The following is a 21,610-nucleotide window of genomic DNA, read 5'->3' on the forward strand; positions in this document are numbered from 1 at the left end:
TTGGACGGTTGTTCACTCTCACACAGACAGACAACACAGAGACTCAGATCAGTTTCGTTTCCTCAGAAGAGAGTTTGTGAAGGGGGATGGACTTCCTGGTTCTGCCAGAGGGGTGGGGTTAGAGGGAGGGAGGAAGAGAGAGAGGAACTGCATGCAACAGCAAGAGGGAGACAAATAGTCTTGTTCCTTGGTTAGAGCCCTTAACATGGAATAAATGAAATAATGAATCTTAAAATGTGAGTTATTAGAATATAAAGGGTAACAGTTTCTATGAAGTACATATTATAATTATTTTAATGACCTTTATAATGCCTTATAATACACGTATGTGTTCTAATAAGCAATAAGGCCTGAGGAGGTGTGGTATATGTAAGGATTGCGGACCTGGTGGCAGTGAAGTCAGACGCAGGAGAGCAGAGATAGGTAATAGCCGGAGCAGTTTAATACAAAACGAACCTACATGGGAACAAAACCCGATGCGCACCAGTAACAGAGTACAAGCACTTACAAACAAACAATTCCACACAAGGACATGGGGGGAACAGAGGGTTAAATACACAACAATTCATGATGGAAATGGAAACCAGATGTGTAAGAAAACAAGACAAAACAAATGGAAAATGAAAAAGTGGATCGACAATGACTAGAAGACCGGTGACGCCGACCGCCGAACGAGGAGAGGAAATGACTTCGGTGGAAGTGGTGACAGTATATGGCTAATATACAGCACCACGGCTAAGTGCTGTTTTTAGGCACCACGCAAAGCGGATTGAGAATTATGTAACACTTTCACAAATACAATCAAATAAAAATGTTATTGGTCACATACAAATATTTAGCAGATGTTATTGTGGGTGTAGTGAAATGCTTGTGTTCCTGGTTCCAACAGTGCAGTAGTATCTAACAATACACCCTAATGTAAATATCACAGGTGTCGTAGGGTTTAGACCAAGACGCAGCGGGAAAATGTACACTCATCTTCTTTTATTAAAGGAGAAAGAAGGAAAAACCAAAACAAAGAACAGGCCAGTAAGGCACAAAGCTATACACAGCAACAATCTGCCACAAAACCCCCATGACAAAACAAACTCCTAATTATAGGACCTTCAATCAGAGGCAACGATAACCAGCTGCCTCCAATTGAAGGTCCAACCCCAATTAACTAAACATAGAACTACAATAGACAAGACAGAACATAGAAATACACTAACATAGAACATAGACTAACAAACCCCGGACCACATAAACCAAACACCCCTCTACCTAAATACATAGTTGAAAGGCTAAGTGATTATCCTCCTGAGAAGAAGCTGACAGCCTTCAAACAGAGCAAAAAAAGTGGTCCCAAACAATATGTCAAAATGAATAAAAAAATGATACAGCTGTCTTTAATAAGATCAAACTGAACTAACTGCTATCTTGAAATGTTGAAAAAGTGTTTTTAAATAGGCATCCTATCATTTGAAAATTAGTTGAAAGGCTAAGTGATTCTCCTCCTGACAAGAAGTTGACAGCCTTCAAACATAGTGCAAAAAAAGTGGGCGTGAACATAGAATATTTTTGGGTCAAAAAAATGAATATACAGCTGTCTTTAATAAGATCAAACTGAACTAACTGCTATCTTGAAATGTTGAAAAAGTGTTTTTAAATAGCTCAGTTTTATCACTCAATATGAGTCAAAATCTGTCACTTCCAGGACTGCTCATTTTGTCAAAAATGAAAAAATGAAAAAAATAACTCACAGCTGTGTTAATAGACCCAACTCAAACATCTGCTATCTTGAAATGTCCAAAAAAGGTATTTAAATGGGCCTACCTGTCACGTCCTGGTCAGTATAAGGGTTAATTAGTATTGTAGTTTGGTCAGGACGTGGCAGAGGGTATTTGTTTTATGTGGTTCAGGGTGGTGTGTTTGTTTAAAGGGTGTTTGATTTAGTTTTTCCGGGGTTTTGGTTTATGGTCTAGGTTTATGTATGTCTATGTGGAATCTAGTGAGTGTATGTCTATGGGTGATTAATTGGGGTTGGGACTCTCAATTGAAGGCAGGTGTTTTCTCTTTGCCTTTGATTGAGAGTCCCATATATTGGGGTGTGTTTGTGATTCGTGGGTGATTGTTCTGTGTTTCGCCTTGTGCCTTACCAGACTGTTTTTGTTGATCGTTTGTGTTTTTGTTATTTTTGTACGTTCATTTTGAAAGTTAATAAAAGTCAAGATGAGCCTACACATACCTGCTGCGTTTTGGTCCTCCTTCACCGACGACAACCGTGACAGCTGAACACAGATATCATACTACTATGGCTGACCCTGTAAAACAACACATTTCACTGCATCTATCATACTACTATGGCTGACCCTGTAAAACAACACATTACACTGCATCTATCCGCTGTCTGTGACAATAAAACATTTTAAAAGCAAGCTAACATAGAAAATGACAGCATTGATTATTTTTAAATTACAACAGTAAATTTAACAATGCTGGTTGTAAATATTGTTGACATTCATCCAAGGACAGCTTGACTTGCATTACATTCTCACTGCAGAAAAATATTCTCATGAAATCACATGACTTCTAGTTAGAGAAAAGGATTCCTGTAAACACGGCCTGCTACGAGCAGGAAACAAGTTATGGACGAACCAGAAATGTAACATATATGTTTGACAGTAACCCTGGATGATGAATGTGTGAACTATCTTGTCATCTCTTTGGGGAACCACAATGGAACATTCTAGTCTTTAAGGACATGAACTGGCAGAACAGGTTTCAGCAAAGTATGGAGTCATTGTTTTCAGGAAGGTGTACCCATGGCCAGTGGTGTAAAGTACTTCAGTAAAAATACTATAAAGTACTACATAAGTAGTTTTTTTGGGTGTATCTGTACTTTACTTTTGAATTTATATTTAATTTTACATCACTACATTCCCAAAGAAAATAATGTACTTTTTAATCTATACATTTTACCTGACACCCAAAAGTACTCGTTACATTTTGAATGCTTAGACAGGACAGGAAAATGGTCTAATTCACTTATCAAGACAACACATGGTCATCTCTACTGCCTCTCATCTGGCGGAGTCAGGAAACACAAATGCATATTTTGTAAATTACGTCTTCGTTTTGGTATGTGACCCCTATCCATACATTTTAAAAACAAGATAATGGTGACACCTGATTTTCTTAATTGAAGGAATTTGAAACGATTTATACTTTTAATTTGACTTTTCATACTTAAGTATTTTTTAGAACCAAATATTTTTAGACTTTTACTCAGGTATGACAATTGGGTACTTTTTCCACAACTGTCTATGATGATAGGAGAGACAGGAGGCAGACTAAGAGCAAGGACAGCCACCTGAACTACTGCCCTAGAAAAGACAAGGAGCAGTCTACACAAACAGCCACCTGAACTACTGCCCTACAAAGACAAACAGTATCTACACAAACAGCCACCTGAACTACTGCCCTACAAAGACAAACAGCATCTACACAAACAGCCACCTGAACTACTGCCCTAGTAAAGACAAGGAGCAGTCTACACACACAGTGAATCTGAGAAAAAAGGTTTCAAATTTGTTTTTTAGTCCATGCATATCAACCATGACCACTGATCTGACCTATGTGACACGGTTGTCGTAGGGTAAAGTGGACCAAGACGCAGCGGGGAAATGTGCACTCATCTTCTTTTATTTAAACGGACAAAGAAGGTGAACCAAAACAAACACAACGACTAATAACAGACTAATAACAGGCTGATAAGGCGACAAAGCTATACCAAGCACAATCTCCCACAAAACACTAAAACAAACACATACCTAATTTATAGAACCCTCAATCAGAGGCAACGAGAAAACACCTGCCTCCAATTGAGGGCTCAACCCCCAATTAACTAAACATAGAAATACAAATAACTAGACTGAACATAGAAATACATAAACATAGAACAGTGCCCGAAACCCAGAATACTAAATCAAACACCCTACAACTAACACAACCAAACCGAACCACATAAAACAAATACACCCTGCCACGTCCTGACCAAACTACAATAACAAATAACCCCTTCTACTGGTCAGGACGTGGCAGTATGACCCTTAAAACGCAAAAGAAAAGTGCAATATCTAGAAATCTGAATGTGTTTATTCAGCTTTCTTGTTGTTTTTCTGTTTGATGGAACTAGTTGAGAGTTCTGTGTTATTTCTTATTTTATGTACCTTTATTTCACCAGGTGGCCAGTTGAGAACAAGTCCTTTATTTAACCAGGTAGGCCAGTTGAGAACAAGTTCTCATTTACAACTGCGACCTGGCCAAGATAAAGCAAAGCAGTGTGACAGAAACAACACAGAGTTACACATGGGATAAATGTCACGTCCTGACCAGTAAAAGGGGTTATTTGTTATTGTAGTTTGGTCAGGACGTGGCAGGGGGGTGTTAGTTTTGTGTGTTTCGGGGTTTTGATGTATGTTCTATATTTTCTATTTCTATGTTTATTCTAGGTTTCTCTTTCTATGTTGTGTTTTTTTCAATGACCTCCAATTAGAGGCAGCTGGTGGTTGTTGTCTCTAATTGGAGGCCATATTTAGTGTGTTCGTTTTCACTTGTGTTGGTGGGTGGTTGTTTCCGGTTTAGTCTGTGCACCTTACTGGGCTGTTATCGTCGTTGTTTTGTTTGAGTGTGTTTACCTTCAATAAATATGAAGATGAGCAATATACCCGCTGCATATTGGTCCGATGATTTTTCCTCTTCAGACGATGAAGTTTATGACAATAAACAAACGTACAGTCAATAACACAATAGAAAAGTCTATATACAGTCTGTGCAAATGTAGTAAGATTAGGGAGGTAAGGCAATAAATAGGCCAGAGTGGAGAAATAATTACAATTTAGCAATTAAACACTGGAGTGATAGATGTGCAGAAGATGAATGTGCAAGTAGAGATACTGGGGTGCAAAGGATAAAAAAAATAACAGAATGGGGATGAGGTAGTTGGTTGGGCAATTTACAGATGGGCTATGTACAGGTGCAATGATCGGTAAGCTGCTCTGACAGCTGATGCTTAAAGTTAATAAGGCAGATATAAGACTCCAGCTTCAGTGATTTTTGCAATTCGTTCCAGTCATTGGCAGCAGGGAACTGGAAGGAAAGGTGGCCAAATGAGGAATTGGCTTTGGGGATGAACAGTGAGATATACCTGCTGGAGCGCGTGCTACGGGTGGGTGCTGCTATTGTGACCAGTGAGCTGAGATAAGGCGTGGCTTTACCTAGCTAAGGCTTATAGATGACCTGGAGCCAGTGGGTTTGGCGACGAGTATGAAGCGAGGGCCAGCCAACGAGAGCATACAGGTCGCAGTGATGGGTAGTATATCGGGCTTTGGTGACAAAACGGATGGCACTGTGGTAGACTACATCCAATTTGCTGAGTAGAGTGTTGGAGTCTATATTGTAAATGACATCGCCGAAGTCAAGGATCGGTAGGATAGTCAGTTTTACGAGGGTATGTTTGGCAGCATGAGTGAAGGATGCTTTGCTGCGAAATAGGAAACCAATTCTAGATTTAATTTTGGATTGGAGATGTTTAATGTGAGTCTGGAAGGAGAGTTTACAGTCTAACCAGACACCTAGGTATTTATAGTTGTCCACATATTCTAAGTCAGAACCATCCAGAGTAGTGATGCTTGATGGGCGGGAAGGTGCGGGCAGCGATCGGTTGAAGAGCATACATATAGTTTTACTTGGATTTAAGAGCTGCTGGAGGCCTCAGAAGGAGAGTTGTATGGCATTGAAGCTCGTCTGGAGGGTTGTTAACACAGTGTTCAAAGAAGGGCCAGAAGTATACAGAATGGTGTCGTCTGCGTAGAGGTGGATCAGAGAATCACCAGCAACAAGAGCGACATCATTGATGTATACAGAGAAAAGAGTCGGCCCGAGAATTGAGCCCTGTGGCACCCCCAAAGAGACTGCCAGAGGTCCGGACAACAGGCCCTCCGATTTCACACACTGAACTCTATCAGAGAAGTAGTTGGTGAACCAGGCGAGGCAGTCATTTGAGAAACCAGGGCTGCTGAGTCTGCTGATAAGAATGCGGTGATTGACAGAGTCGAAAGCCTTGGCCAGGTCGATGAAGACGGCTGCACAGTATTGTCTTTTATCAATGGCGGTTATGATATCGTTAAGGACCTTGAGCGTGGCTGAGGTGCACCCATGATCAGCTCTGAAACCAGATTGCATAGCGGAGAAGGTACGGTGGGATTCGAGATGGTCGGTGATCTGTTTATTAACTTGGCTTTCAAAGACTTTAGAAAGGCAGGGTAGGATAGATATAGGTCTTTAACAGTTTGGGTCTAGAGTGTCACCCCCTTTGAAGAAGGGGATGACCGCGGCAGCTTTCCAGTCTTTAGCGATCTCAGACGATACGAACGAGAGGTTGAACAGGCTAGTTATGTAGTTGTGTTTTCATGTTTTGAATGTTGTATTGTAGTAGGCCTAACCCTCACCAATTATTCTGGTGATGGAGAGAGACACCAGACAAGACACAGAGACAGCAAGAGACGAATAGGATATGATGGAGAGACACCAGACAAGACACAGAGACAACAACAGAAGAGTAGGATATGATGGAGAGAGACACCAGACAAGACACAGAGACAGCAACAGAAGAATAGGATATGATGGAGAGAGACACCAGACAAGACACAGAAACAGCAACAGACGATACAGAGAAAGTGATGGAGAGAGGCAGAGGAGAGGAGTGTACAGTGGACTGTATTACTTATAGCTGCTATAGGGGTTCTAATTACTGCACTGTTTGTGAGTCTGTGAGAGAGAGAGAGAGAGAGAGAGAGAGAGAGAGAGAGAGAGAGAGAGAGAGAGAGAGAGAGAGAGAGAGAGAGAGAGAGAGAGTGAGAGAGTTTAGGTTCTTTAATCAGTTTGGCTCATTAGACAGGTCAGAGTCTGTGTTTGAAGTTCTTGAGTGATTTTTGGCAAAACACTGGTGTTGTATTCATGGTTTTAGCTGTTGAAATTCCGTCCCGGACCCCCCTACTGGCTATGGGCTAAGCCACCAATGTCTTCACATCCTAGGGGAGAGAGAGGAGCTGCTACCCCTGGGGAGAGAGAGGAGCTGCTACCCCTGGGGAGAGAGGAGCTGCTACCCCTGGGGAGAGAGGAGCTGCTACCCCTGGGGAGAGAGGAGCTGCTACCCCTGGGGAGAGAGGAGCTGCTACCCCTGGGGAGAGAGAGGCGCTGCAACCAGCAGAGACTGTGACCCTGCTCGGGAAGAGCTTAACGGTTGGTGATTGTTGGGGCACGATTGGCAGGAGCTTCAGTGATGAAGACTGCTGAACTTGCTGATGTTTCACAATATGCCACGGCCGTCTCAGTCACCAGGTCTCAACACAATAGAACACAACCATCCCTCCAATAGACTTCCAGACAGGTGTAGAATGTTTGCCAAGGCACATTGTAAGAGCTGTAAAGAGAGAGGGACTCGGAGAGAGAACAGGCAGAACCTGATATGTAAATGAGCAGAGCAAACGAAAGTAACTTTCGACGACCGAATGATCATTCAGACTCTGTTTCTTAAGAGAGATATAAGGTAAGACGACGATTGTTATGTGTATTAATATAGTTGATGATATTATTATGTGTATTCATATAGTTGATGGTATTGTTATGTGTATTAATATAGTTGATGGTATTGTTGTGTGTATTCATATAGTTGATGATATTGTTGTGTGTATTCATATAGTTGATGATATTGTTATGTGTATTAATATAGTTGATGATATTGTTATGTGTATTCATATAGTTGATGATATTGTTGTGTGTATTCATATAGTTGATGATATTGTTGTGTGTATTCATAGAGTTGATGATATTGTTGTGTGTATTCATAGAGTTGGTGATATTGTTATGTGTATTAATATAGTTGATGGTATTGTTATGTGTATTCATATAGTTAATTATATTTTTGATGGACAGTGTTATAATAGTCCTACTCTCCTTAAAATGTTTTTGATATAAATTAGATGCGTGGGGTGAATTCGTTCTGTGCCCATCTGTGTGCCCCAGGTTGATCGCTCCTACACTATCTACAATCTAAAAGGGTTCTTTGGCTGTCCCCATAGGAGAACCCTTTGTAGAACCCTTTTTTGGTACTAGGTAGAACACTTCTGGGTTCCGTGAAGAACCCTTTCCACCGAGGGTTCTACATGGAAGCCAGAAGGCTTCTACCTGGAACCCAAAAGCGTTCTCCTATGGGGACGGCCGGAGGACCCGTTTGGAACCCTTTATTCTAAGAGTGTACTGTATCATAGGTCTATAGACTTGTCTTCTGAAAACAGACTTAAAACACAACAAGCAACAAACAAACATGTTCTCTTTATAATCTACAGTTAACTCTTTTCACTCAGGAAGGTATGTTGTGTGAAAGAGACAAATAAATATTGTTCGAGAGACTAACAACAACTTACACTTCCTCAAAACAGTTTGTATGTATTCATTAGTGCCCACCGTAGCAAAACGTTTGGCAACAGAAACCGTTTAGGTCACATTGTACAGCGTTTAGAGTAAACGGTTTATGTTTTATGCAACATTTTAAAACGGTTGGCTGTGGAGTAAACCAATGAATACAACCCAGGTTGTCGCCTACGACTCAGCATGTTGATACCTGCCTCTTGCTGAAACCTGAACGTAGCCTGAGGGGTATACTATGATACAGGCTTGATATACTGGTTTTATAAAGCTAGACAGCTTCAGTTAGCTGCACATTCCAGCTCAGGCCTCACCCATCAGAATATACAGGACAGAACAGAAAAAAATCGCAATGAAGTTTCAAGGTGAGAATCCTGCCAGGGATTATTGTAAAGTGTGTAGATAAATTAAATGTAATGTTAGTATAGTGAATGACAGTAAAACCCTCCTAACAGTCTACTACTACTGAGACATGTTGGTGTAATGTTAGTATAGTGAATGACAGTAAAACCCTCCTAACAGTCTTCTACTACTGAGACAGGTTGGTGTAATGTTAGTATAGTGAATGACAGTAAAACCCTCCTAACAGTCTACTACTACTGAGACAGGTTGGTGTAATGTTAGTATAGCGAATGACAGTAAAACACTCCTAACAGTCTACTACTACTGAGACAAGTTGGTGTAATGTTAGTATAGTGAATGACAGTAAAACCCTCCTAACAGTCTACTACTACTGAGACAGGTTGGTGTAATGTTAGTATAGTGAATGACAGTAAAACCCTCCTAACAGTCTACTACTACTGAGACAGGTTGGTGTAATGTTAGTATAGTGAATGACAGTAAAACCCTCCTAACAGTCTACTACTACTGAGACAGGTTGGTGTAATGTTAGTATAGTGAATGACAGTAAAACCCTCCTAACAGTCTACTACTACTGAGACAGGTTGGTGTAATGTTAGTATAGTGAATGACAGTAAAACCCTCCTAACAGTCTACTACTACTGAGACAGGTTGGTGTAATGTTAGTATAGTGAATGACAGTAAAACCCTCCTAACAGTCTACTACTACTGAGACAGGTTGGTGTAATGTTAGTATAGTGAATGACAGTAAAACCCTCCTAACAGTCTACTACTACTGAGACAGGTTGGTGTAATGTTAGTATAGTGAATGACAGTAAAACCCTCCTAACAGTCTACTACTACTGAGACAGGTTGGTGTCATGTTAGTATAGTGAATGACAGTAAAACCCTCCTAACAGTCTACTACTACTGAGACAGGTTGGTGTAATGTTAGTATAGTGAATAACAGTAAAACACTCCTAACAGTCTACTACTACTGAGACAGGTTGGTGTAATGTTAGTATAGTGAATGACAGTAAAACCCTCCTAACAGTCTACTACTACTGAGACAGGTTGGTGTAATGTTAGTATAGTGAATGACAGTAAAACCCTCCTAACAGTCTACTACTACTGAGACAGGTTGGTGTAATGTTAGTATAGTGAATGACAGTAAAACACTCCTAACAGTCTACTACTACTGAGACAGGTTGGTGTAATGTTAGTATAGTGAATGACAGTAAAACCCTCCTAACAGTCTACTACTACTGAGACAGGTTGGTGTAATGTTAGTATAGTGAATGGCAGTAAAACCCTCCTAACAGTCTACTACTACTGAGACAGGTTGGTGTAATGTTAGTATAGTGAATGACAGTAAAACCCTCCTAACAGTCTACTACTACTGAGACAGGTTGGTGTAATGTTAGTATAGTGAATGACAGTAAAACCCTCCTAACAGTCTACTACTACTGAGACAGGTTGGTGTAATGTTAGTATAGTGAATGACAGTAAAACCCTCCTAACAGTCTACTACTACTGAGACAGGTTGGTGTAATGTTAGTATAGTGAATGACAGTAAAACCCTCCTAACAGTCTACTACTACTGAGACAGGTTGGTGTCATGTTAGTATAGTGAATGACAGTAAAACACTCCTAACAGTCTACTACTACTGAGACAGGTTGGTGTAATGTTAGTATAGTGAATGACAGTAAAACACTCCTAACAGTCTACTACTACTGAGACAGGTTGGTGTAATGTTAGTATAGTGAATGACAGTAAAACACTCCTAACAGTCTACTACTACTGAGACAGGTTGGTGTAATGTTTGTATAGTGAATGACAGTAAAACACTCCTAACAGTCTACTACTACTGAGACAGGTTGGTGTAATGTTAGTATAGTGAATGGCAGTAAAACCCTCCTAACAGTCTACTACTACTGAGACAGGTTGGTGTAATGTTAGTATAGTGAATGACAGTAAAACACTCCTAACAGTCTACTACTACTGAGACAGGTTGGTGTAATGTTAGTATAGTGAATGGCAGTAAAACACTCCTAACAGTCTACTACTACTGAGACAGGTTGGTGTAATGTTAGTATAGTGAATGACAGTAAAACACTCCTAACAGTCTACTACTACTGAGACAAGTTGGTGTAATGTTAGTATAGTGAATGACAGTAAAACCCTCCTAACAGTCTACTACTACTGAGACAGGTTGGTGTAATGTTAGTATAGTGAATGACAGTAAAACCCTCCTAACAGTCTACTACTACTGAGACAGGTTGGTGTAATGTTAGTATAGTGAATGACAGTAAAACCCTCCTAACAGTCTACTACTACTGAGACAGGTTGGTGTAATGTTAGTATAGTGAATGACAGTAAAACACTCCTAACAGTCTACTACTACTGAGACAGGTTGGTGTAATGTTAGTATAGTGAATGACAGTAAAACACTCCTAACAGTCTACTACTACTGAGACAGGTTGGTGTAATGTTAGTATAGTGAATGACAGTAAAACCCTCCTAACAGTCTACTACTACTGAGACAGGTTGGTGTAATGTTAGTATAGTGAATGACAGTAAAACCCTCCTAACAGTCTACTACTACTACTGAGACAGGTTGGTGTAATGTTAGTATAGTGAATGACAGTAAAACCCTCCTAACAGTCTACTACTACTGAGACAGGTTGGTGTAATGTTAGTATAGTGAATGACATTAAAACCCTCCTAACAGTCTACTACTACTGAGACAGAAAACTCAAGTCTGAAATTTCGAGGTGGAAATTACAAACTTCAGAAGCCTTTTCAAACCTCAAATACACTACAAGTTTTACAGCTCTTCATTACGGGCCATTCTACTGCCAATGTTTGTCTATGGAGATTGCATGGCTGTCCACTCAATTTTATACACCTGTCAGCAACTGGTATTATAGACGAATCCAATAATTTGAAGGGGCGTCCACATACTTTTGTATATATAGTGTAGATGCTGGACTATAACATTATGTTGATCTGAACAGGTTTAGACTGGTCATCTATGATATGTAGGTTATATACAGTACATTCTCTGTCCTGCTACTGGTAGGACTATAACATTATGTTGATCTGAACAGGTTTAGACTGGTCATCTATGATATGTAGGTTATATACAGTACATTCTCTGTCCTGCTACTGGTAGGACTATAACATTATGTTGATCTGAACAGGTTTAGACTGGTCATCTATGATATGTAGGTTATATACAGTACATTCTCTGTCCTGCTACTGGTAGGACTATAACATTATGTTGATCTGAACAGGTTTAGACTGGTCATCTATGATATGTAGGTTATATACAGTACATTCTCTGTCCTGCTACTGGTAGGACTATAACATTATGTTGATCTGAACAGGTTTAGACTGGTCATCTATGATATGTAGGCTATAGCGGAGGTACAGACCTTGATCTGCATATCACTAACAAAACGCCATTAACAACCCACTACTATACATTATAACCTAGCCTACTTTACATAATATAACATCTACATATAACTAACAACCCACTACTATACATTATAACCTAGCCTACTATACATAATATAACATCTACATATCACTAACAACCCACTACTATACATTATAACCTAGCCTACTATACATAATATAACATCTACATATAACTAACAACCCACTACTATACATTATAACCTAGTCTACATGACATAATATAACATCTACATATCACTAACAACCCACTACTATACATTATAACCTAGCCTACTTTACATAATATAACATCTACATATTACTAACAACCCACTACTATACATTATAACCTGGCCTACTTTACATAATATAACATCTACATATCACTACTATACATTATAACCTAGTCTACTATACATAATATAACATCTACATATCACTAACAACCCACTACTATACATTATAACCTAGCCTACTATACATAATATAACATCTACATATCACTAACAACCCACTACTATACATTATAACCTAGCCTACTTTACATAATATAACATCTACATATCACTAACAACCCACTACTATACATTATAACCTAGTCTACATGACATAATATAACATCTACATATCACAAACAACCCACTACTATACATTATAACCTAGCCTACTTTACATAATATAACATCTACATATCACTACTATACATTATAACCTAGCCTACTTTACATAATATAACATCTACATATCACTAACAACCCACTACTATACATTATAACCTAGCCTACTTTACATAATATAACATCTACATATCACTAACAACCCACTACTATACATTATAACCTAGACTACTTTACATAATATAACATCTACATATCACTAACAACCCACTACTATACATTATAACCTAGACTACTTTACATAATATAACATCTACATATCACTAACAACCCACTACTATACATTATAACCTAGCCTACTTTACATAATATAACATCTACATATTACTAACAACCCACTACTATACATTATAACCTGGCCTACTTTACATAATATAACATCTACATATCACTACTATACATTATAACCTAGTCTACTATACATAATATAACATCTACATATCACTAACAACCCACTACTATACATTATAACCTAGCCTACTATACATAATATAACATCTACATATCACTAACAACCCACTACTATACATTATAACCTAGCCTACTTTACATAATATAACATCTACATATCACTACTATACATTATAACCTAGCCTACTTTACATAATATAACATCTACATATCACTAACAACCCACTACTATACATTATAACCTAGACTACTTTACATAATATAACATCTACATATCACTAACAACCCACTACTATACATTATAACCTAGCCTACTTTACATAATATAACATCTACATATCACTAACAACCCACTACTATACATTATAACCTAGACTACTTTACATAATATAACATCTACATATCACTAACAACCCACTACTATACATTATAACCTAGACTACTTTACATAATATAACATCTACATATCACTAACAACCCACTACTATACATTATAACCTAGTCTACTTTACATAATATAACATCTACATATCACTAACAACCCACTACTATACATTATAACCTAGTCTACTTTACATTATTTAACATCTCCTTCTTGATGCAAAAACCTTTTTGAATGGATTAAAGATTTCCCCCTCAGATCAATCATGTCCGTTTTAACCCTTCTGTCGACATTCTCAGATATATTTAGAAAATAACAGATTGAAAGACAATAAATAGCCTACTTTTAATTAATATAAATAATTGTGATACATGGCCTTGTGTTGCTGTACTGTCTATAACTACCTTAACAAACAGTGACTTATTATTATTATTATTATTGTTGCTGTACTGTCTATAACTACCTTAACAAACAGTGACTTTCTTATTATTATTATTATTATTATTGTTGCTGTACTGTCTATAACTACCTTAACAAACAGTGACTTATTATTACTATTATAATTGACAGTTACCATGGAGATGAAATGTCACAACTACATATTCATGCGATGCATTAAATCACCTGACTGTTTCTATGTCTGTTAGTAAATGTTTTATTTCTCAAAGAGATAATGAATAAATGACAACAAATGACATTCAAGACTTAGTTGTCACTGTGTTAACCACAACCAACATGCTGGATCTCTGTTTAGGGGACAGTGCTCTAAAATGAGTCTCTCTGGGAAGAGAAAGGAAGGGGGCCCTGACTCTAAAACGAGTCTCTCTGGAGAGAGAGAGGAGTGGGGCCCTGCCTCTAAAAGGAGGCTCTCTGGGAAAAGAAAGGAGGGGGGCCCTTCCTCTAAATCGAGTCTCTCTGGGAAGAGAAAGGAGGCGGGCCCTGCCTCTAAAAGGAGTATCTCTGGGAAAATAAAGAAGGGGGGCCCTGCCTCTAAATCGAGTCTCTCTGGGAAGAGAAAGGAGGGGGGCCCTGCCTCTAAAAGGAGTATCTCTGGGAAAATAAAGAAGTGGGGCCCTGCCTCTAAAAGGAGTCTCTCTGGGAAAATAAAGAAGGGGGAACCTGCCGCTAAAGAGCGTCTCTCTGGGGAACATGACACCAAAGCTAAGAGGTAAGATGACAATTTCTGAAGAATTTCTTAAGTTTATTTCCAAAACAAATATCTTTAGATGAATGCACTTACTGTAAATCACTCTGGATAAGAGCATTTGCTAAATCAGGGGTTCTCAATCCGGGGTCTGTGGAGGTACTGCAGGGGTTCCACGGCACCCTGACTGTACTCTTTGCAATGTAAGACATTTGATAGAATTTTCACATGAAACGACCACTTTGCCTGCTCTTAATTATTGCCTAATATAATGGAATGCATATTTTTTTAACCAATTCTGATCGATTTTACAAGCTGAATTTTGACAATATTTCTGTTATATCAACACATTTTTCACACCCGTTTAACAACTCTAAATATCTTTGGCATAGTAGACATCAAGTCCCTTGTCAATAATGTTGTCTACAACGTTGCATACAATGTTCGTTTTCATCAAACACATATTACGCCCTAGATACCTTCAATTTGCCCAATTTATAGCCATGCCCAATTTAGGATTATTTTTTAACAACGTGATGTTGCGCTCCAAAGGGATAACTTGAAATAACATGATGTAGATAATTAAATAATCAAAAGAAAAACGTGTTTATTTTACACTCTTAGAAAAGAAGGTTCTTTATTGAACCAAAAAGGCTTCTATCACTTCCTTAATATATGGAATCACTAAAAGTGATATATATTTTTGGGTTCAGTGAAGAAGAACCTCTAGAGTTCTGATCAACAAAAGGTTAATGTTTTGAAGATGTGAACCCAGCAGCGGTCAGATCAATTCCGCCTGTTAAAACAAGTCAAAATGAGGCTCAGTAGTGTGTGTGGCCTCCACGTGCCCGTATGACCTCCCTACAACGCCTGGGCATGCTCCTGATGAGGTGGCGGATGGTCTCCTGAGGGATCTCCTCCCAGACCTGGACTAAAGCATCCACCAACTCCTGGACAGTGTGTGGTGCAACATGGCTTTGGTGGATGGAGCGAGACATGATGTCCCAGATGTGCTCAATTGGATTCAGGTCTGGGGAACGGGCGGGCCAGTCCATAGCATCAATGCCTTCCTCTTGCAGGAACTGCTGACACACTCCAGCCACATGAGGTCTAGCATTGTCTTGCATTAGGAGGAACCCAGGGCCAGCATATGGTCTCACAAGGGGTCTGAGCATCTCATCTCGGTACCTAATGGCAGTCAGGCTACCTCTGGCGAGCACATGGAGGGCTGTGCGGCCCCCCAAAGAAATGCCACCCCACACCATGACTGACCCACCGCCAAACCGGTCATGCTGGAGGATGTTGCAGGCAGCAAAACATTCTCCACGGCGTCTCCAGACTCTGTCACGTCTGTCACATCTGCTCAGTGTGAGCCTGCTTTCATCTGTGAAGAGCACAGGGCGCCAGTGGCGAATTTGCCAATCTTGGTGTTCTCTGGCAAATGCCAAACGTCCTGCACGGTGTTGGGCTGTAAGCACAGCCCCCACCTGTGGACGTCGGGCCCTCATACCACCCTCATGGAGTCTGTTTCTGACCGTTTGAGCAGACACATGCACATTTGTGGCCTGCTGGAGGTCATTTTGCAGGGCTCTTGCAGTGCTCCTCCTGCTCCTCCTAGCACAAAGGCGGAGGTAGCGGTCCTGCTGCTGGGTTGTTGCCCTCCTAAGGCCTCCTCCACGTCTCCTGATGTACTGGCCTGTCTCCTGGTAGCGCCTCCATGCTCTGGACACTACGCTGACAGACACAGCAAACCTTCTTGCCACACCTCGCATTGATGTGCCATCCTGGATGAGCTGCACTACCTGAGCCACCTGTGTGGGTTGTAGACTCCGTCTCATGCTACCACTAGAGTGAAAGCACCGCCAGCATTCAAAAGTGACCAAAACATCAGCCAGGAAGCATAGGAACTGAGAAGTGGTCTGTGGTCACCACCTGCAGAACCACTTCTTTATTGGGGGTGTCTTGCTAATTGCCTATAATTTCCATCTGTTGTCTATTCCATTTGCACAACAGCATGTGAAATTTATTGTCAATCAGTGTTGCTTCCTAAGTGGACAGTTTGATTTCACAGAAGTGTGATTGACTTGGAGTTACATTGTGTTGTTTAAGTGTTCCCTTTATTTTTTTGAGGAGTGTATATTCCTAAATGTGTTTATTTCTGTGTTGCAGGGACAGTCAATAAATGGAACAGCAAGGCCACAGAAAATGACATAAGCAGAGCTGTGGGAGACCACCTCAAGCCCCTGGTAGAGCCGGGGGTGGCGTTTACCACTCCACCACGCCTTCAGCAGGCTGGAAAATTGGGATTGATACTAATAGACTAGAAACAGGATTTAACTAGTTAATTCATATATACATAAATATAATGTTAAAAAACAGAACACTACACTTCCTATGCATCATGTAAATACTCTAACACTGGTTCATCTCAACATCTAATGTCCTTCATCTGCATTGATCTGATAAACACAGGATAGGTGGAGTATTTCATCACATTACACTTCATTTCAACCAGTAGAGAATGTGAAACGCTTTATTGAAAAGCTCATTATCCAAGTGTTATAAATACAAGTTCAATCTGTACTTCAATGCACATCTGTTGTGCATTATAAAAACAGAGGAAGAAAGAGGAGGTGGTGAGAGAGGTGTAAAAGACAGAAAGGGAAAGAGGTAAGCACATAGGAGCAGAGAAGGCAGCACATGATTAATGAATCACAGTGCTACCTAAATATTCTCTCAGTTAATCACAATTACATAATGATGGGACTGGGGTTTGGCATCCTCTCACATCAAAACATATCTGCAGATGAGAGACAGATGGAGAGAGAGAGCATGTTTAAGCCTTGTGTTTTTATTTTTTATTCTGACATTGTTAGTCATCAATCAGGAGGTGAAATGTAAAACTGACCTTGGATCATTAACTCTGGGACTACTGCATCTCTATCTGTATTTCAATGTAATGCATCTCTTTAATAACACTTCCTGTATAATATAAACTGACCTGGGATCATTAACTCTGGGACTACTGCATCTCTATCTGTATTTCAATGTAAAGCATCTCTTGAATAATACTTCCTGTATAATATAAACTGACCTGGGATCATTAACTCTGGGACTACTGCATCTCTATCTGTATTTCAATGTAAAGCATCTCTTGAATAATACTTCCTGTTGACCTGACCAAGTGACCTCTCACCTCTGATCATGCTGTGCCCTCTATGCAGTTCAGATGCAGGAGGGGTTCACCGACACAGCTGATATAACCTAGAGGATTTATGGAGAAGAGGAGAGAGGGATGAAGTGAAGGAGAGAGACTGTTATTGAGAAAATAAGGTAGTTAAAGCGACAGTGTTCAACAGGAATCTGTGTGTGGCCTCACCTGGTGTCCACACCACACTAAGTGGCTGCAGAGTACTTTATGTTGAAAAACATGAACGGACCCACAAGGACAAACAATACAGTGTAGTTATAGAAATAATGAAGTGTCTTACTATTCTCCATGGTTGGCCCTCTTGCCTATTCGTTTAAGGTGGAAGGAGCCACAGTTATACACCTGAACCTGCTTACTGCACAACACAATCCATCAATCAGATTGATTCATGAGTGTGTAGGTGTGGGTTATAGGGTGTCTAATTGTTCTACATGTTTTCAATATGGGTGATTTAAAATAGCCTGTTTTGTTTTTGTACAGACATCACACCCTTACCTACACAGCACCCTCACCTGAGAAGTAGAAATCAAAGGGAGAGAAACTGGGAATTGAATAACTGCAGTTGACATAGCTCAGTAAATGGAAGAATACTCTTATTGCAATGTGAATGGCTCTTAAAAGAGCCTTTGGTTGTGCATAGTGTAGTCTATGGTGTTGCTAGGGAACAGCACCCTCTTTGAAGAAGTAGGAGGTGAAGATCTCCTGCACACGGATTGCCTCTCTTGCTGCGTTGTTGGACCCCATCCTTGAAACATCCTGCAGAGCAGCAGACTCCTCCTCTGGCACACGGCGGCGAGCTGCAGATCCCCTCCTGGTCCTCGTGTCCATCCTCATGAAGTTACGCAGGACACAGGTAGCCTTCACACACCTGAATTCCTCCAGGAGGCAGTCCCAGATAACCCTGGTCACCCAACCTTGCGTGCCCTACACGGTAACTGTAGGCAATCGTTTTGAAGGAATCTCCAGTTACAAGGTCTCTGTAGGAATATGGAAGACAATGTAATTATTAGACTGTTACATCACCAGGTCATTGTGGATTACTAAAGTATAATATCCCTGATAACAAATCATGATAACATTGGATTGATAGATGCATGGGCACACATATGTGCATGTGTAGCATATGACAATAACAGGATCATATCAAGCATGGCATCACAAATGAAAACATAAATACCACTTGAAGCTTGATAATGAGTTGATCATTTGAATCAGCTGTGCAGTGTGAAGGCTAAAACAGAAATGTGCCTCTTTGAGTCCCCAGGACTGAGAACCACTGCTCTTCATTGGGACCTCTTCATATGTAGACTGGCTTTCATAGAGCTCTTTATCTGAGGACAGAAAACCTCACAAGAAACAGACTTCATTATAGTCAAATTACACCACACTGAATATTATGTCTCCGTCCTCACTTCTAGGGACAGGAACTACACAAAAGTACCTGCCCTATCCAGAATAGCCTCCTCTCTCACTACAAATGCATTTGGGGTTTGTTTTTTACAGTGATAAATACATCAAGATAGATAGCTAATATGTAGTTAGGTAGCTGGTGATATTTAATTCACTTAGCTAGCTATCTATCTATACAGTATTTGAAGTTGGTTAGATAGCTAGCTCATTTAGCAGCTCATTTGAGTTAGCCTGCACTGTAGCTAGTTAGCTAATAATACATAGTTTTTTTTACATTTTCAAAATCTATTTACTTACTTACTTGAATAGGTTCTCCTAGCCTTGTGGATAACTGGAAACAGGGGAAGGCCGTCAATGTAAATAAGAATTTGTTCTTAATTGGCCGAGTTAAACTTCATTACACCGTTACACTCGGTAGCACATCCATTTGACGTTGAGAAATAGTGCATTGTGGGTCGTTTAGAAGATTTCCCAAAATAAGTGAATAAATATGTAATAACGCAAAAACATAACTGTTTGTACTCATCGGTAACCATATCGTGACTACAACTAGCTTAGTAAGTCTTTAACCACACTGTGTTGTCACAATGCTGAGTAAAAACTCATGCTTCCTACCCTTTAACTTGTTGTCTGAAACTAAAATAAACATTTTACTCAACTGCGTTACCCACTCCAGTCAGCAGATGGCGGTGTGGGAATTTAAGGTAATGCTGTTGGTGTGACGTATAATGTAGTGGACGGAACTCTTCTTTCAACAGCAGCACCAGTTATTCAGCCACCTCGGTAGCTTGCTAGACAAAATAGCCGAACCAATAAAGCTCTTTAGACGCTTTAGTGTATATTAGACACTGTGTTTAAATCCCACTTCTGTCGTCTAGTTAGTTATCCGTTTTTATTTCATATTTACGGTGTTGTTGTTATTATTCAGCTAGCGGGCTGGTTAAGTTAGCATTAGCCTAGCTAGCTAACATCCCGACCATGAGTTCACTAAGCTACTCTCCTCCTGCTAAAGAAGATGAGAACATCACAGTAAAACAAGAAGTAGAGGGTGAGGCCGTTACTGTGAAAGAAGAAAAAGACACGTTCAGAGTGAAAGAAGATGAGGATGTTACAGTAAAAGGAGAGGCGGAAGAGCAAGAGGAGGATGCTGTTTATAGAGTGAAAGAGGAGGAGGAGGAGGAGATCACTGTCACATCGAAAGAGGAGGAAACTGGATATCTGGACCCGGTTTCCCAAACGCATCTTAAGGCGTCCAATGGTTCTAACGGTGAACTTAGCCATAAGATGGTTTTGAGAAACCGTTCCCAGATTAACACTAGTAAGTACTGTCTTAAATACAGAGGCACAAACTCTGCAGTTGTTGAACTGATGTTTGGTGTTAAAGGGGAAATATGCAATAGCTACATCCATATTGTGACTTTTAAATTATTTATTTATAGCCATTGATTCTTGAAGAATATAACACATGCCTCATGAGCTTAGTTCAACTGTTGTACCCCATCAGAACCCCAAATAAGCTTTTTTTACTCCAATGTTATAAACAATGTAAATCAACACTGTATAGCCTCAATATGGTTAAAACTATAATGTTGATATCATGGATGGTCAGTCCTTGCATCCATAGGTCTGTCTATGAATTTGAAAGTAGTTAAATTTCTCCAACCCCATCATCTTAATACCAAAACAGTGTTTGAACTGCAGATTGGTTGATTGATTGCTCTGTGGGTTTTTAAACAGAAACAAAATGGCTGCCCAGAGACTTGGTTTGGTAAACATCTGAGGGATGGGGGCTGGAGAAATGTAACCACTCTCAAATTCATAGAGAAAGCTATTGTAGCAACCTTCAGGCTATCCCCTGAATTCACTACACTATGAATACAAAGACTGGTCATCCATGAGGTCAAAAGTAAACAGTATTCTAGGCTATATAGTATATTCTAGATTTCATCCATGATGTCATAATGATAGTTTAACCAGGTTTCTAGGCTATATAGTATAGAGGTCGACCGATTATGATTTTTCAACACCGATACCGATTATTGGAGGACCAAAAAGGTCCAATACCGATTAATCTGGCGATTTTTTTTAATTTTTTAATTTT

At 39.8% G+C, this 21,610-nt stretch overlaps 1 protein-coding gene across 1 annotated transcript; it reads left to right on the forward strand.

Moving 5' to 3' along the window:
* The first annotated feature begins 7,420 nt into the window (after positions 1 to 7,420).
* LOC115186360 (collagen alpha-2(I) chain) lies at positions 7,421 to 17,082 on the forward strand. The gene is made up of 3 exons (XM_029746025.1): positions 7,421 to 7,591; positions 14,499 to 14,912; positions 17,058 to 17,082. The coding sequence occupies exons 1-3, from the start codon at positions 7,554 to 7,556 to the stop codon at positions 17,068 to 17,070; spliced, it is 465 nt and encodes a 154-aa protein (XP_029601885.1). The 5' UTR covers positions 7,421 to 7,553; the 3' UTR covers positions 17,071 to 17,082.
* Positions 17,083 to 21,610: the final 4,528 nt, after the last annotated feature.

The sequence above is a fragment of the Salmo trutta genome, unplaced genomic scaffold, assembly GCF_901001165.1.
Source record: "Salmo trutta unplaced genomic scaffold, fSalTru1.1, whole genome shotgun sequence".
NCBI lineage: Eukaryota > Metazoa > Chordata > Actinopteri > Salmoniformes > Salmonidae > Salmo > Salmo trutta.

What these genes read in the sequence shown, in the direction of transcription:
- LOC115186360 (XM_029746025.1), top strand. Translation starts at nt 7,554, where the DNA reads ATGATCATTCAGACTCTGTTTCTTAAGAGAGATATAAG. An exon ending in TTTCTTAAGAGAGATATAAG is followed by an intron (nt 7,592 to 14,498) that starts GTAAGACGACGA and finishes ATCTCTGTTTAG; the next exon opens with GGGACAGTGCTCTAAAATGA.